The sequence below is a fragment of the Saxophila tyrrhenica genome (assembly GCF_035928015.1).
Source record: "Saxophila tyrrhenica strain CCFEE 5935 chromosome Unknown scaffold_18, whole genome shotgun sequence".
Taxonomy (NCBI): Eukaryota; Fungi; Ascomycota; class Dothideomycetes; order Mycosphaerellales; family Extremaceae; genus Saxophila; species Saxophila tyrrhenica.
The window spans coordinates 444,757-460,182 of record NW_027041750.1 but is presented as its reverse complement, the minus strand read 5'-3'; the positions used below and the strand labels follow the sequence as shown (position 1 = coordinate 460,182).

Below are 15,426 nucleotides of genomic sequence, written 5' to 3'. Positions count from 1 at the left end.
GAGACCATCCACCACCCGAGAGATCGTCATAAGAAGGTGGCGAACCTCAAATACTCGTTCATCTAGGTCTGCGGCACGGTGATGTGTCCATATTTATATGCCTGCAGCGCAGCATGGCTGAGGCGGCCATGGAGACACCCACAGACCACCAACACCGTCGAGAGTGGCTGTGGTAGACACGGACATAAACTCGACGATTGGGTGGCTGGTGATGACTCTCCAGGCCAGTCTATGCCTCAGATCGACTGAACATTGCTGGTGTTAGGACGAAGTGCCTGGCCTGGAGTTGAGTGTATCTACCAACACCTGCGGCACAAGTCGCCCCCACGACGATCCTTGGACTGAACAAGGATATGTGTCTACAGCAAGGCAACACCTGTTCGAGGCACTGCGGAGTCACAAAAGGTAGTTACAACCCCGCCTTTTTCATCCAGACGTCCCCTCGATCACCATCTCCCTCCCCATGACGAAGCAACCACCCACCCACACCAGAAAGAAGAGCACAACATCCGCGTCTCTCCATCAACCGATCCACCGACTGGAAATCATGTCCCTCCCCTTCTCCTCCCACCCCCTCTTCAAACTCCGAAGAGCCAGCATCATCATCGCTCTCATCGGGATCTTCCTCTGTGTCTGTTCCTTCAAGCCTTGGAGCGACGGAAGTCTCGTTGGCGCCGCCCTTATCCTCGCCATCTCAGCACTCTGTTGTGCTGCAGATCTTTTGCGATACGCCATCAAGAAGGTCGAGAACCCGGACCAAGACCCTCTCTGGCCGCAGCGGAAATGGATGCTTGCGGATGGGGTCCTGGCGGTGGTGTTGCAGTTTACGTTCTGGGCGGCTGCGAGTGATCTGTCGTATAGCGGGGATGATATTGTGGTGGCTGCTTATGGTGTTTTGGGGGCTTTGCTGTGCTCGTACGTTCTTCGAACCTGGTCCCGGGGGTGCGGACTGACCTGGATGCAGACTACTTCATGCATGGTGTCTTTGGAAAGAAATTACGGCGCGGTATAAGAAGAAGTGGCTTGCTGAGTTGGAGAGGACGCCTTGCTCGCAATGCGGGCATACAGAGTCCATAGCACAAGCAGCTCAGGCGTCGCATGGCTTTTACGACGCCGAGAGTGCTAGGCCATTCTTGCCTACACGAGAACCCATGATGACGCCAGAGAGTGTAGCGTCGACCTTGGAGGAGGGGTTGCTCATTGGATCGGACTACAATGGGTACGGGTCAATTGACCCCGTTGAACCGACGTTGGTTCAGCCTGAGGAGGTCATTGTGGGCAAGGGCAAGAAGAGCAAGAAGAGCGCTGCAAGTTCTTCGAAGAATGTCGAAAAGTAGCTGCTGTAGATATCGCTGGCTGGTCTTGACAATTGAGACAACTGTCAATGTTCACGGACGACAGATCGCTTTTCTCATGGCTTTCCCTCGTACATACCTGACGCATACATTCAGGTCAAATCAACATTCAAGCTCGTCCGTACAAAAGCTGCCTGAACAAACAAGGTTCCGCCTATCCGTCAACTGCGTCAGATCAACTCCACCTCCAGTCACCCTGACGTACTCTGATTCTCCTTCCGACGATAACAACAACACAGACATACAATATCAATCCTTGCTGAGGCATCAATCCATCTGATAGTACCTTAACCAAGACAAAATCCTCAGCCAGGAAGAAAAAGACCTTTTAAATTCAATCACCCCCGAATACAAACACAAAACGCAACAATGTCCAAATCCATCTCCTTCGACGTCCTAGGGACCTGCTTCGCTTTCGACGCAGCCATCGCCGCTCTAACGGACCGCCTCGGCCCTCGCCTCAAAGCAATCAACGTCGACCCCAAAACCCTCTTCTTCTCCTGGTTCTACGCCGCCCAGCGCGACTTCACCTACCTCTCCCTCGTCGGCTCCTACACGCCCATCGCGCAGGTGCTCAAACACACGCTCCGGCGCGCCTGCTTGATCGTCGATTTACCCGCTGACCAGGCGCCGACGGACGAGGACGTCGCAGCTGTGATGCAGGCGGTGACGGCTTTGGAGGCGCGGGAGGGGTTGAAGGCGTGTTTTGATGGGCTGAAAGGGGGGGGGTGGGAGGTGCTCGCCGTGACTAATGGGGGGATGGAGACGAGTTTGGATTACTATCGCAAGGCGGGCGTGGAGTTGGATGCGCAGCACCTCCTCTCCTGCGACGATATGAAGGTGGCGAAACCGGACGTGCGGGTGTATGAGAACGCGAACAGGCATTTGGACGCTCTCGGTGCTGGGAAGGGGGGAGGGGAGCGGTGGTTCGTGGCGGCGCACGCGTGGGACCTGATCGCGGCGAGGAAGGCGGGTTTCAAGACGGCGTGGTTGGGTTTTGAGGAGGGGGATCCGGCGACGGAGGTGTTTGGGGAGTTTGATGTTTATGCGGGGAGTATGGGGGGGTTGTTGGAGAAGATGAGGAAGCTTTGAGGGAGTTTTCTTGGAAGCCGTCGACTGCGGTGGTGCTCTGAGTTTGCAAAGTACGATTGCTTGGGAAAGACTCGCGGCGACTGTCGTCTCCCGCCAGAGCAGTGTCGGCTTTGTGCTATACCTCACACTGGCTTTGCGCGTGCTACGCAGCAGTAAGAGAGCGGAAGCCAACACCGGTGGCAGGTCCTTGAACTGTTGGCGTGAGGTCCGAAGGTGGCGAGACGGCAAGACGGCTGGTGTGCTCGCGGTCTGCCTTCGGGCAGTCGAGGTCGGGATGGAAATCCGGAAGAGGCAGCTTAGCGGCGAGGATGGAGTCGAACAGCAGCGAAGAAACGATCAGGTTCTGAAGCGATGGGTATCGAGCTCCTGGCGTCCCGTCCGTTGAAAGCGGTGAGCGGATCTCCTGCGTTGTCAGTCATTGCTTAATAGACAGTCTACAAAGAAGCAAAAAGAAATGTGTGAACTCGTGTAAAGATCATGCAGTAGTCAGCACAATCCATACAAACTACCACGATCTATCTCCCCTCACTATCAATACAACCCCAACCCGCAAGTGAAACGCAAGAGCGCAAAAAGGCCGGCAGAGGCGGCGGCAGTGGTATCTTCAACAAAAGGAGTGCAGGAATAGTTGGGTATCAGTGCAAATCAATCAAACAGCCCTTTTCCGCTCATCCCTTACCCTTCCTCCCTTTCCCTTTTGACGAGAGTCTGTGGTGGTCCCTCTCTCTTATCCCAAGAACGCCGGTGGAAATGCTGTGGTTGGGGGGGAGGTCATCGGTGGTCGGACTCGGAGTGCTCGAGGTCCGGGTTGAAGAAGGAGAAGCGCATGCGGTGGAGCTGTATTATTCCATTAGTATGGTCGGATATCGGTAGGAGGGTGGAGTAGACATACCGCAGGCAACTTCGGTACCACCACCGCGGCCGTGGCCAACAGATTCACCACAAACAGCACCAAATCATACCGCGTATAATGCGTGCTCACCAAGAACAGACATATCGGTACGGCCAGCAGGAACTTCTTCGCGGGGGTGTACTGGTCCTCGTTGTCGATCTGCTCCCACATGTTGAGGTTGTCGTAGGCGCCGGCGTTGAACTCGAAAGGGATGCCGCGCACGTAGTGGAACATGAGGTAGGTGGCGAACATGTAGGTGGTGTTGACGAGCGTCCAGCTGGTCTCTTGCGAGATGGAGGGGATGATGTCGTAGAGGATTTTGAGGAGGAGGATGCAGATGATGTGGATGAGCCAGGCGCCTGGAATATCCAGTAGTGTCAGCATGCGCTCCTCTCTCTTGTTGTTCTGTAGAAAGATGTGTTCTTACCCTTCGCATTCACCCACTGCGCATTCAGGTTGGGCAGCACCGCCTGATCGCTCTGCTGCTCAAGACTCTCAGGCGGCTCCTGGTACATCAGACTGCTACTCCTTCTCCGCCGACTGCCCTTGACCTTCTCTTTGCCCGCCGTCACGTTTGCCGGGAAGCTCATCTTGCGCTCCGCATTCTGCACCACCGTCGGATTCTCCAGTATCACTTCCGCTGGCTGACCTGCTGAGGGGGATGTTCTCCGCATTTGCGCTCTGCTGCTGCCTTGCTGGTACGGGGAGCCGGAGGAGGAAGGGCGCGAGTTGGGACTGGTCTTGACGTTGTCAGCAAAGGTCAGACCAGTCCTCTGCAGGAGTGTGGACGTCAGTTTGGCGGTATTGGCAGAGGCGGCGGCGGCGGTGGTGATGCTGCTTCGGCGGCGACTGAGGGGTTGTTGTTGTGGCTGTTTGGAACGCCAGGCGAAGCCACGGACGGGAAAGAAGTCCAGGATAGCCAGTTTGTCCAGATGCCAGATACGAAGAATGTGTTGAGGTGGGTGTCGTTGTTTGGTCCTCTGTCCGGCGGGCTCGGGGGTGACGAGTTGGGGCAAGCTGTCTCGGAATGAGACACGCGGCCGAGACTCTGGAGACCACCTCCTCTCTTCTAGATGGGCGAGGGGGTAGAAAGCGGTGGACTGGGCGGAGTGAATGGGTAGTGATATGACAGCAGGGTCAAGAAAAGCTCCTGAGAGTCGAAGCTTGACACAAGCAATGGCGAGGTACCGGGTACCTTACGATTCTCTTCGCTTTCCAACCTCACCTCTTGATCGCTCGTGATCCTCGGCCGGGTGCTGCCGGTCGACGAATGAGGAAGGAGCAGGGCTTCAGTCTCAAAACTTTTCTAAATTCAACTTCTGCTTCACACCTTCTGCCTTCAGTACACACACGACAGCCAAAGTCAGCATGTGATGGTGCCGTCCCCAGAGATTGACTCTCGCACCGCCATCATGGCGCGCAGCAAAGCGAACAAGCGCAAACGGGCGGCTGCCCAAGAGAACAGCGATTCCAAGTACAAACGTGCGAAGCTCGATGACCCTGACACAGAAGAATACAGCCCAGAGGACGGCGAGGTTCTGTCGGACTCGCCTGCTAGTGACAGGTCGAGTGTGGTAAGTCTGAATAATTCTCATTCCATTTTGTGATCAAGGATGGATATGCAGTCTTACGCCACTCAACATGGCATGAAAACAATCAGTCACGGCTCTGGCACTTGCTGATCGACTATCGTTACGAGGCCGTGACTAACTTGACCCTAGATGTCTCTCCGTCCGTGGAAGCCTAACATCACCCAAGTGAGGAGGCAAGAACAGAAAGAACAGAGGGCAGCGGAAACGAAGCGCTCGCAGGAACAAGCAGAGGCGCGCGAGCAAGCGGAAGAACCCGCAGCAGTCTATCCGACCACACTTCTCCTTGGCAAGAATCCAATTAAGACCTTGGAAAGGTTGTCGAGGAATCCGACAGGCGTCCGCGACATGGCACCGAGGCTTGATACTCTGTATCATAACTCCTCGCAATCCATCTGGAAGGAAGTCATCGATCGAGAGATGAACGATGGCTTACGGCAGGAGCTCCAACTTCAGCAGGACCTTACCCCAACTCTGTCCCCTCGCGAAGTGCTACTCAATATTGCGACCAATGGATCAAGTTTTGTGGCGATCAACGGACCACGTCACAGGGAGCATGCTAAGGCAGTCTTGGCCGCGTACGTTGGCAGGGCAGAGACTGCTTGGTCATACAACGGTAGAGTCCGCCCAGAAAATCGACTCTCTTCTCGGACGGCCATTCCTACGTATGACAGTGGCATGGTACAAGACGACGGCTCGGCAAGCGAAGCATCTTACGACCCACCACCAGCATTCAACTCTATTAATCAGACTGCAGCTGCTAACAACAGCTCGACATCCAATCTCCCACCACTGTCATCGTACCCCAAAGCCTCCGCCTCGCGCGCCCCGCCACCAGCCCCACACCCCGAATCCACCACCGCAGCTTCCAACACGAAGGCAAAGGCAGGGAAGCCATTTCTCTCTGAGGACAATGCTCTGCACCTCCTCGCGCAATCGCCAGACAACATCATTGGCAACTTAAGAATCTTCCCAAACGGCCTCGAATACCGAATGCTGGCTTTGAAGCTCAACGAGCTCCATCGTTCCTCACCCGACCAAGCTCGTATCGGTCTAAAGGGCAAGCTGCGTAAAGCAATCGAGAAGCGTGAGAAGTTCGAGGGGAGACACCTCTCCACTGTAGAGCTGGTATTGGAAGCGGCAATCAAGGAATCAGAACACATGAAGCCCGCCAAGAAGTACTTGACCAAGTATGCCAGGAGGGCAGAAAATGGACGGTATTACGCCGATCCTCCGCCCCAGGCAGAAACACGCTTCTCATCCCCATCAGCTGATGACGAAGATGACGGCGATAGCGACGCTGGTATGGCAGAAGACGACGAGGCGGAGACTGAGGCATCTTACGATCCACCAGCAGCGTTCACCGCTGTCACCCGCCCGGCCACCTCCGCTCCGTCAGACCCCAAATTCAGCAGCGCAGCCTCCTTCACCCCAACCCTCAAAGTCCACGAACTCTCCCCCCACGACCGCGACCTCCAAGAACGCTACTTCAACGCCTCCCCCGAGTCCGACGTCCACTGCCTCTGCTGTGCCGCCCTCGGCCACCTCGCGGACTTCTGCCCAGCCCGAGTCTGCGCGCACTGCCAATCCGACACCCACTTCTCCTCCGCTTGCCCGACCCACATCAAATGCGCCCGCTGCCGACGGCGCGGCCACAAAGCCCGCGACTGCAAGTCCTTGACCTCCATCGCTCCGGGCGGGCCCAACGACCCTTGCGACTATTGCGGCGGGTACGGCCACGTCGAAGAAGTATGTTCGTCGTTATGGCGGAGCTATGCCCCTGATCCAGCGACGGTGAAGAAGATCCCGAGCCACGAGATGGTGCGGGCGTGCTTCAACTGTGGTATGGCCGGGCATTTTGGGGGCGATTGTCCGGATTTACCGCGGTTTCTGGCGGAGTCGAAGGGGCGGCCGCCGTGGTGTGGGGAGTGGGCGAGGGCGTTTACTTTTGAGGAGGGCGGTGATGATGATGCTGGTGTGGGGGTGATGGGTGAGTACGGTGCGAATCGCGTGAATCCTTCTTCGTCGTATGGGCGGCAGGCGTGGCAGGTGGGGTTGTTGGATGATGGGAGGGATTGAGCTGGAGGGATGGAGCGTGGTGGCGATGAGTGGGTGTGCTTGCGTGATGCATGACATAGGCGTGCGGGAGACGGAATGGAATGGGGTAGACCATGGCATGGACTGAGCGATGGCATGGCAGCAAGCGGACCGACGGACCTTGAATGGTATCTGGAAGCATGGAATGGGCATGGGTACGTCGATGCGGACGCGAACGATCCTCGCCATCGCAAGCGATTCGTGTGCATACGCAGCGGAGTTCACAGCTCCCACAGAACAACTCCTGAACAAGAAATCCTGCGACAGAAATGCACAGTCGCAGCAGCATACACAAGGGGTATCTCAAAACACACAAAATTCCACCAACTCCCTCCTCCCTCTCCCTCTATTTCCCAAAGAAAGCAGTGATCTTCTTATTCCCCTCCCCACCACCTGCACTCTTCGCGCTAGCCGGCGTCCTGGGTAGATTACTCGTCGCGCTGCGGGTTGGACGGGGTTTACTAGGCGTTACTGGCTCGTCTTTCACCTCTGCCTCCATCTTAACCTTGACTTTGGAAGGCGAGCTGAAGACATGAGAGGGTGGACTCTTCTCCGCTTCCAACAGGTCCTCGTCTCCGAGACCTTCGCCCTGGCTGTCCGTGAGGCCGTTTTGGCTGTAAACGGGCTTTGATTTTGGTTTGGAGGGGGATTGGTAGATGTGGCGCGGTGGGCTTTTCTCAGCGTCAAGCAGGTCTTCGTCGCCGAGTTCGTCGGCTTCGCGCTTGATGTTACGGTCGGTGCCTTCGTTTGCTGCGGCGATGAGGGTGGCGTCAGGGACGTCCTCATTGGAGCAGGGTTGAGAACTGGGGATTGGGAGGGGAGCGTTGGACTCCGGATCTTCCTTTTTGATTGAGGTTGGCCGGGTTTCGTCTTTGTGGTTTGGTGTTTCCTTGTTGTTGGGAGCACCTTTCGCGGCGGGCTTTGTCGGCGATTGCTTCTGCTTGCCGAAGAAATTCGCAATGTTATTGGGGTTCTCCTTGCTGTCGATGGGAACGATGAAGTTCGGGCTGTTGTTCCCGACCTTTCCCACCGCGCGATCGACGGGATAACACTCCAGGTCCCCCTTGAAAGGTCTCAGCATACTCTGCAAGTCCTTGTTCCAGCCCGCATTGCCCGGATCCAACCAGCGCTTCATCTCCTCCGACCCAGGCTCCAGAATCACCGGCATCCGATCGTGCAGGAATTGCAGCTGCTTATTCGAGTCCGTCGTGATAATCGTATACGTGTACAACTTCTCGCCTTTCCCATCCTCCCCGCCCTCTCCTCCGTCTTTCTGTTCGTCATCCGTCTCATACCGCACACAATCCCACAACCCAGCAAAACACATCAACCCCCCATCTTTCCGCTTCACAAAATGCGGCACCTTCTCCTTCCCGCCGTTCTTCTTCAACCACTCGTAGAACCCTTCCGCCACGACGACGCATCGCTTGCGCTGCTTCATCGTATTCCACATCCCGCCGTTCTGTGCTAGAGAGTCGTCCCGGCAGTTGATGGTGCGCATCATACTGCCGTAGTCGGGCTGTCGCTTCGTCCAGAAGGGTATGAGGCCCCATTTTGCGCTCTGGATCTGGTACCTCGTCTCCCGTGCAGAGGCGGGTTCGTGGTCGAAGGTTCTGGAGGAGGTGGTGCTGGTGTCGGAGGTGGTGGAGTGGGAGAGTTTGGCTTTCTTGGGGGAGGGCTCTCCGTCCTGCTCAGAGGCGGAGGTATTGTTCTCGTCGAGAGGGGTAGCGTCGGATCCGCGATCGTTTGTGGCGGCGCGGTAGATCAGGCCGTGATAGCCTGGCGCGAAGTTGTAGCTTTGGCGGATCTGGGGATCGTCGTCGGAGGGAGCGGTGTCAGAGGGCATGTTCTGGTCGTTCAGCCTTTGCCGCACCACCGACGGACGGAGGGAGAGGGCGTAGCGGCCGCACATGGTGGCGGTGGTGTCTTCTCCACGGGGATGGTGGGAGGTGAGGTGGTGTATGCAGTGGAGAGAGCAAGACGGGGGAGCTGGAGCTTCGGGGAAGCCTTCAATATGACGCCATGCCGGCGCTAAAACCAGCGCTAAGCATGTGAATGTCAATGTTCATCTTGACCTTCAGTATCCTCTCATTGTACAACACCACCACCACCATGTTCGGACGACCCCTCCTGGCACCATGCCTCCGGCTAGCACTCCGCCCCCGCACCATCCCTCCCACCTCATCCAGACCCCTCCACACCCTCCCTCGTCGCCCTCTCATCCGCCCCCACGCCCCCTTCCAACAACCCCGCCGCACCTTTGCCAAAGACTCCACCCGCACCGTCCTCGGCAACGCCCGCATCCTCTACCACGCCCACCCCATCCAATTCACCCTCGCCATCACCGTAATCCTCTGCGGCGCCGGCACCTTGGTCTACATCAACCACCTCTACCGCACCTACATCATCGGCGCCTACCACAACTTCCCAGAGCCCGTGGCGAAGAAGCTCCGGCGGGCGATCTACTTCACCAAAACGGATCTACAGCCGAATGAAGCGGTCAAGTACTATCGGCAGGCTCTGCAGGTCGCGGAGGAAGTCGGGATGGATCCGATGGGGGACGAGGTGATGGGGGTGAAGATTGAGGTTGCGGGGTTGATGGAGCGGATCGGGAACTGGGAGAAGGCGATTGAGGTGCTGGAGCGGATGAGGGGGGATAATCTGAAGTTTCTGGAGTTGTATGGGGATAGGGAGGGGATGGAGGTGAAGCGGACGAGGGTGTTGGGCAAGACGGTGGCGGTTTGTGTCAAGTTGGCGGAGCATTATTCTAACCCTGCGATATGGGATCGGGCGAGGGCGGAGGAGCGGTTGGTGTGGGCTGTCGAGACGGTTTTTAGGGAGAAGCAACGGAGAGATGCACTGGGGTTGAAGCCGGAGGAGCTGGATGAGCAGGAAGGGCAGTGGATGAGCGACGACGAGATTGGGGCCGCGACGGAGGCACTGGCGGGAAATTACGTGGAGAAGGGGCAGCATTATCTCGCTGTGCCGTTGTTCTTGCAGTGTTTGAACTTGAAGGGGGAGAAGGACTGTCATTCGGTGACGTTGATGTCGAATCTGGCGTCGAGTCTTGCGCAGCAGTCTCCGAAGGCTGCGAGGGCTGCGCAGGCTTTCGCACAGAGTAGGAATATTCAGGATCCTGATGCGCCCTCCGGACCGATGGCGACCAGGGAGTCGATGGTGCAGAATGCGCAGATCTGGGCGCAAAAGGCGCTGAGTGCCGCGCGGGAGATCAAGCCACCGCTTAGGACGGAGGAATGTGATGTTGGGTGTGTGGTTGCTACGCATAATCTGGGTGAGCTAGCGGAGATGCTTGGGGACACGCAGGGAGCGATGAAGAAGTATCAGGAGGCTGTCGGCCTGGCGAGGGCGGTGGGTTTTCAGGAGGGGGTGGAGACTAGTTCGGAAAGGTTGAGGGAATTGAAGAGTACAGGAGGCTGAGGCGGTTCACCACGAGCGGTCTGATCCTATGACAGCGGTTCTCACATGGCGCAGACACCTACGCGATCGCATCACCAGTCTCGCAGAACTCCGTCGACCCTCCACAAAAGCAAAAGCAAAACTCAAATCAACTTCAGCAGTACTGAATGCATTACCAAAATGCCACCACGACTGAGGAAGGGGTGGAGACCAGACCTGCGAGGTCGAAGGGAACTGAAGGGCACTGGTGCTTGAGAATGACCGAAAAGCTGCCGTCCATGTAACGACCTGCTACCCCTGCCTTGGTATGGCACCACAGACGCTTCGACCCCGGCATGGCGAAACGGCTCGCTTGCCACGCGAGCATAACGTGCGCCCACATCGATGTCAGCATGTCATCCATGCATGTTCGAGGGGAGGGCTAGGCCTGAGAGTGAATGTCTAGGGTGGTTGGAGTCGGCACATGGATAGGGCTGCCTGGTTGGTCCGGCGTCGTGGAGGGTCGGATGAGGATGGTGTGGTAGCCTGCGCAGAGAACTTTCCCTGCAGGCACATAGGCCGGAGGCATGGTATGTTGATCAGTCGAGATCCTTTCGGCGGTCAGTACGGTTGTTTCAGAGACACGCTCTCAGACATCCGAACGAAGGCCAGCCTCCGAATGCCTGCATCCAGGCGACACGGATTCTCGGTGTATCTTCCGGTGAGCAGACTCGGTAGGTAGAAAGTGTAGGCTGAACTTGACCTTGAGTTTTTTCTGCGGTTTTTTTCCACCGCATGCGAAGTCTTCGGCGACACAACGCGCGAACAGGCAATTCCCGAGTCCTGTAAGCAGATTCGCAGTTGCTGTTCGAAGCAGAGATCGACGAGTAGTAGGAGGTGAGGTTGCTTCAGCTTGCGAACGATCAGCGACGGGCCTCGTTGGCCGAAGAGTTGTTTGAAAGAAACCTACCTTACAATGACTGCATTGCTACAACTTCGCTCACAATCTCTAACCATGCTATTCCAACAAGGGCAGGTCGTACACCTCCTGTCCAACCACGACAACGCCTTGTTAGGCTAGGTAGTACAGATAAGCGCGGGCCAATCTAAACCACATGTCAGCGTGGAAGGAAGGCCATGTGACGACGGGAGTTCGAGAACGTCTTCGATGTCGATCTGTCGATCGCTTCAACGGTAGTGTCTCGAGTTAAGCAACGGCGGCGTTGCAGTGCCGGAGGGACAATCCATGTTGGTTGATGTCGGCTACCAACCGATGCTTTGTCACCTGCTATGAATGAATTATGCTGTTCACGACGACGAAGGCAAGAATACGTTCTCGTTGCACAGAAGAACGACGTACCTCAACATCCCGTGCCACAAAACGTGGGAACCACAGACGCCATCTCGAGCGGACCGGGTATTCCACGCAATCTAGGATATCGCCGACGATTTTTGCAAAGCCCGCATTCGGCGTCTTTCACATGGCATCGTCGGTCAAAGGTTACATTCTCCTGCGCAGATCCTAGAAGGAGAAGGCATCGTTTCTTCAAATCGCCGAATCAAACGTTCCGTCCGAACGAGAACTTCTCCATCCTTCTCCAACACCACCTCGACCACCCCTCCCATTGGCCGAGCCCGCCACAGCTCCCTCGCCGCGTTTGTCTACCGGCATCATCCGGCGTCGACTGTCTCGACTGTGCCTCACCGGCAGGACTGGTATAGCCTTTCTCGGCGCACCTTGCCGAGCCGTCTGTCTTTGCAGGCCAACCTCACGTCGATACCCACTTCATTCCCTCCAGCCTGAACAAGGATGGCGAGAGCCTAGACCTCTTCCTCGCCGGGCCCTTTCTGCGGACATCGCCGCGTACAGACAGGCAGACAGCCTCACAGCGTCTATTTGCACTGGAGCTATCACCACCAGGACAGGACCTCGTGTGAGCCGGACCGGAGTCCTTTGACGACGAGACTCCCCCTTCGACCGACCCGATTAGAGAACAGCGTCCCCAACACCCTGTAACCGCTCGGATGGATGAGTCGCGTGCTAGCAATTTCCTGCGGTGTGCCTCCTCATTGCTCTCTAGCGAACCACGGTGTCGGTATCGACAACTCATTTGCTAAAATGTGATGCTGTGTACACGCGGTCTTCTTCCTTTTTGCTTCTCTCACATGCACTCGAGCGGAGCAAGCATTTCGTTGTTTGCTCATCGATACATCAATATTCGAGTCAATAATCCATCAAAACATCCAGCTTAGCTCGGGCTGTTGATAGACACACAGGTTCGGCTGCCTTCTGCTTCCGCTGCCACTACTGCCGCATCAGTTTCCCATCAAACGCTGACAAGACACATCTGCAGGTACTTCGAGGCATAGCTGCCCAAGTGGTCACCAATGGCGTCCGCATTTGCCGAGCTGCTGTCCCAATCACGAGCTGTCCAGACCAGGAAAGGCCTCATCCTCACTGGACTCCAGAACGACTTCTTATCACCGGAGGGCAAGCTGCCGGTCAGCACCTCCACTGGCTTCCTCGACCGGCTGACCGAGCTCGTTAAGGAATTCCGCGAGCATGGCGACGTAATCTGGGTTCGCTCGCACTTTGTGGAGAACCGCGCTGTCAACCAGGACGACGAGTCTGGTGATACCGTGGTGGTCGGCAATGGTGTGCGAGACATATCGCAAGTAGATCGTCGGTCTACATCTTCTCGAGCCAGCCCTGCTCGATCGAAAAGTAACACCAAAGATGATCCGCCGTCGCCGTCAAAGAAGGCTCGATTGTCAACCGAGACGGCTGGATCACCTGCCTCATCCGAGACCGACGACGTCACGGCGGGTTCAGAGGAGTACAGCGAGCCGGACGAAGAACTCTTCCTTACACGGACAGCCAACAGAACCCCATGCTGCATCCCGGGCTCATTCGGCGCAGAATACGCAATCCAGATCAAGGACCTGGTCGACCCACGGAAGGATCTGCAGCTGATCAAGACGTACTACTCGGCCTTCTCTGGGACATCACTACTGATGACTCTGCGCATCAAGTTCGTTACGGAACTCTACATCTGTGGATGTACTACCAACCTGTCCCTCTTCGCAACCGCGATGGACGCAGCACGCCACGGTATCAGCATCACGCTCGTGGAGGACTGTCTTGGGTATCGTAAGAAGGACAGACATGACGAAGCGATCAAGCAGTTGCGTGAAATCATGGGCGCTCGTGTCATCACCAGCAAGGAAATTATCAAGAGGCTGAAGAACCCGGCTGCTGAATCTGATGAAGAAGACGAAGATGAAGAGTCGGAGGTTGCCGTTGGTGAAGAGGCTGGGAAGGCCGCTATCGACGCGCTTGCAGTGGATAGCGATGACGAGGACCAGCAGGACGACCTGCTCGCAGCTCCAGTACGTATGCCTCACCTACACGGCAGCACATTTGCGCCGGCGCCGTCTTCGAGCCTAAGCTCACTTCCAGCTGCAGCATCCCAAACCAGGTCAGCGCCTGGCACTGAACGTCGAGAACCTCCTAGCACTGGAGCTGCAGACGCAAGCCGTGGTACAAGCGACGGCCAACGAAGCGCCGCCGCCACGAGCCGAGCACCCGGCAGCCGTCGAGCAGAAACGCCCTATTTCGGCGGCTGGATCGGGCGAGCAACAGCCCGTCGTAGCAGCATAGAGGGAGTGTCTGAGTCATTAGAGGGAGTCACCGCATACGAGCGAATGGTTGAGGAAGACAAAACCAAAGCAACGGACACGGAAATTTCGCGCAAGCAATCGGCGCAGCAAGGTAATTCAACAGACTCTCCCACGTCGGTGCTAGACCAGGACACATCTGACCAGCACGAACAAGCGATGGAGCAAGCGAAGCCGAGAGACAGTGATCCGACTCCACACACTCAAGCAAGCAAGCCCCTCCTAGGTGAAGACAAGCAAAAGGAGAGTGCTGGCTCACGTATCCTCTACGACTTGCTACCACCAGAGCTGGCGGAGACGATCTTCGACGCTCTCAACAACGAGATCACATGGCAAAAGATGCATCACCAAACAGGCGAAGTGCCACGCCTAGTCTGCTGTCAAGGAAGCATTGGCGAAGACGGCAGCATGCCGGTCTACCGCCACCCTTCTGATCAGACCTTGCCCACCGAGCGCTGGACTCTCGCCGTCGACCAAGTCCGCAGAGCCGCAGAGCAGGTCGTAGGCCACGCATTAAACCACGCCCTCATCCAGCTCTACCGCGGCGGCACCGACTACATCTCCGAACACTCGGACAAGACCCTCGACATCGCCAAAGGCAGCTCAATCGTCAACATCTCCTTCGGCGCCTTGCGGAAGATGCGCCTGCGTACGAAGCGGAGCGCAGGGCGCTCGTCTCAAACATCCTCCCCACCGCCAGTCAGAACAACCTACCGCATCCCCATGCCCCACAACTCCATGATTACCATGTCCCTCCCGACCAACGCAGAGTACCTCCACGGCATCACCGCCGACAAACGCCCGGACTGCGAACTCGCCCCAGCCGAGACGGCTTTCGGAGGTCAGCGGATTTCACTGACGTTCCGGAACATCGCGACATTCCTGAACGCCGATTCGAGCAGGATTTGGGGTCAAGGGGCTACAGCGAAGGATAAGGAGAGTGCTAAGGTGGTGGTCAACGGGGATGCTGAGCAGAGCGAACGGTTGGTGAAGGCCTTTGGGAAGGAGAACGCGGCGACGAGTATTGCATGGGAGTCGATCTATAGGGAGGGGTTTGATGTGCTGCATCTGAAGTGAGAAAGATAATGTGTTGGAAACCTGCCTTCGAACAAGACACGGGTCGGACAGCCTACTCTCGGATGACTTGCTCTTCGCCGGGGACTCCACTCCCCGATCATCTGAAAGACTCAAACACCAAAAGACGCCTCCCGGTCAAACACCTCGCGTAGCCCAGTCCATCGATTAAGCATCACGGCGGTTGCCTACCACGTGTGAAGGCGCATCGAAGCGCCGGTTGTGTCTCCCCCAAGTACAGTACGCCGTTACA

At 56.7% G+C, this 15,426-nt stretch overlaps 7 protein-coding genes across 7 annotated transcripts; 5 read left to right on the top strand and 2 right to left on the bottom strand.

Annotated features, from left to right (window-relative positions):
- Positions 1-463: 463 nt before the first annotated feature.
- Positions 464-1,337, top strand: LTR77_009604 (uncharacterized protein; the record flags this gene model as incomplete). The annotated part of the gene is made up of 2 exons (XM_064806830.1): positions 464-915; positions 965-1,337. The coding sequence occupies 2 exons, from the start codon at positions 464-466 to the stop codon at positions 1,335-1,337; spliced, it is 825 nt and encodes a 274-aa protein (XP_064655135.1).
- Positions 1,338-1,724: 387 nt separating this feature from the next.
- Positions 1,725-2,447, top strand: LTR77_009603 (uncharacterized protein; the record flags this gene model as incomplete). Its single annotated transcript, XM_064806829.1, has 1 exon — positions 1,725-2,447. The coding sequence occupies one exon, from the start codon at positions 1,725-1,727 to the stop codon at positions 2,445-2,447; it is 723 nt and encodes a 240-aa protein (XP_064655134.1).
- A 771-nt stretch (positions 2,448-3,218) lies between these two features.
- ORM1 (sphingolipid homeostasis protein orm1) lies at positions 3,219-4,013 on the bottom strand (the record flags this gene model as incomplete). Its single annotated transcript, XM_064806828.1, has 3 exons — positions 3,219-3,284; positions 3,340-3,698; positions 3,767-4,013. The coding sequence occupies 3 exons, from the start codon at positions 4,011-4,013 to the stop codon at positions 3,219-3,221; spliced, it is 672 nt and encodes a 223-aa protein (XP_064655133.1).
- A 738-nt stretch (positions 4,014-4,751) lies between these two features.
- LTR77_009601 (uncharacterized protein) lies at positions 4,752-7,007 on the top strand (the record flags this gene model as incomplete). Its single annotated transcript, XM_064806827.1, has 2 exons — positions 4,752-4,913; positions 5,061-7,007. The coding sequence occupies 2 exons, from the start codon at positions 4,752-4,754 to the stop codon at positions 7,005-7,007; spliced, it is 2,109 nt and encodes a 702-aa protein (XP_064655132.1).
- Positions 7,008-7,371: 364 nt separating this feature from the next.
- Positions 7,372-8,937, bottom strand: LTR77_009600 (uncharacterized protein; the record flags this gene model as incomplete). The annotated part of the gene is made up of 2 exons (XM_064806826.1): positions 7,372-8,492; positions 8,532-8,937. 2 exons carry the CDS (start codon positions 8,935-8,937, stop codon positions 7,372-7,374), a joined length of 1,527 nt encoding a protein of 508 aa, XP_064655131.1.
- Positions 8,938-9,047: 110 nt separating this feature from the next.
- LTR77_009599 (uncharacterized protein) lies at positions 9,048-10,463 on the top strand (the record flags this gene model as incomplete). The annotated part of the gene is made up of 2 exons (XM_064806825.1): positions 9,048-9,076; positions 9,107-10,463. 2 exons carry the CDS (start codon positions 9,048-9,050, stop codon positions 10,461-10,463), a joined length of 1,386 nt encoding a protein of 461 aa, XP_064655130.1.
- A 2,346-nt stretch (positions 10,464-12,809) lies between these two features.
- Positions 12,810-15,176, top strand: LTR77_009598 (uncharacterized protein; the record flags this gene model as incomplete). Its single annotated transcript, XM_064806824.1, is given in 2 exon segments — positions 12,810-14,193; positions 14,206-15,176. 2 exon segments carry the CDS (start codon positions 12,810-12,812, stop codon positions 15,174-15,176), a joined length of 2,355 nt encoding a protein of 784 aa, XP_064655129.1.
- Positions 15,177-15,426: the final 250 nt, after the last annotated feature.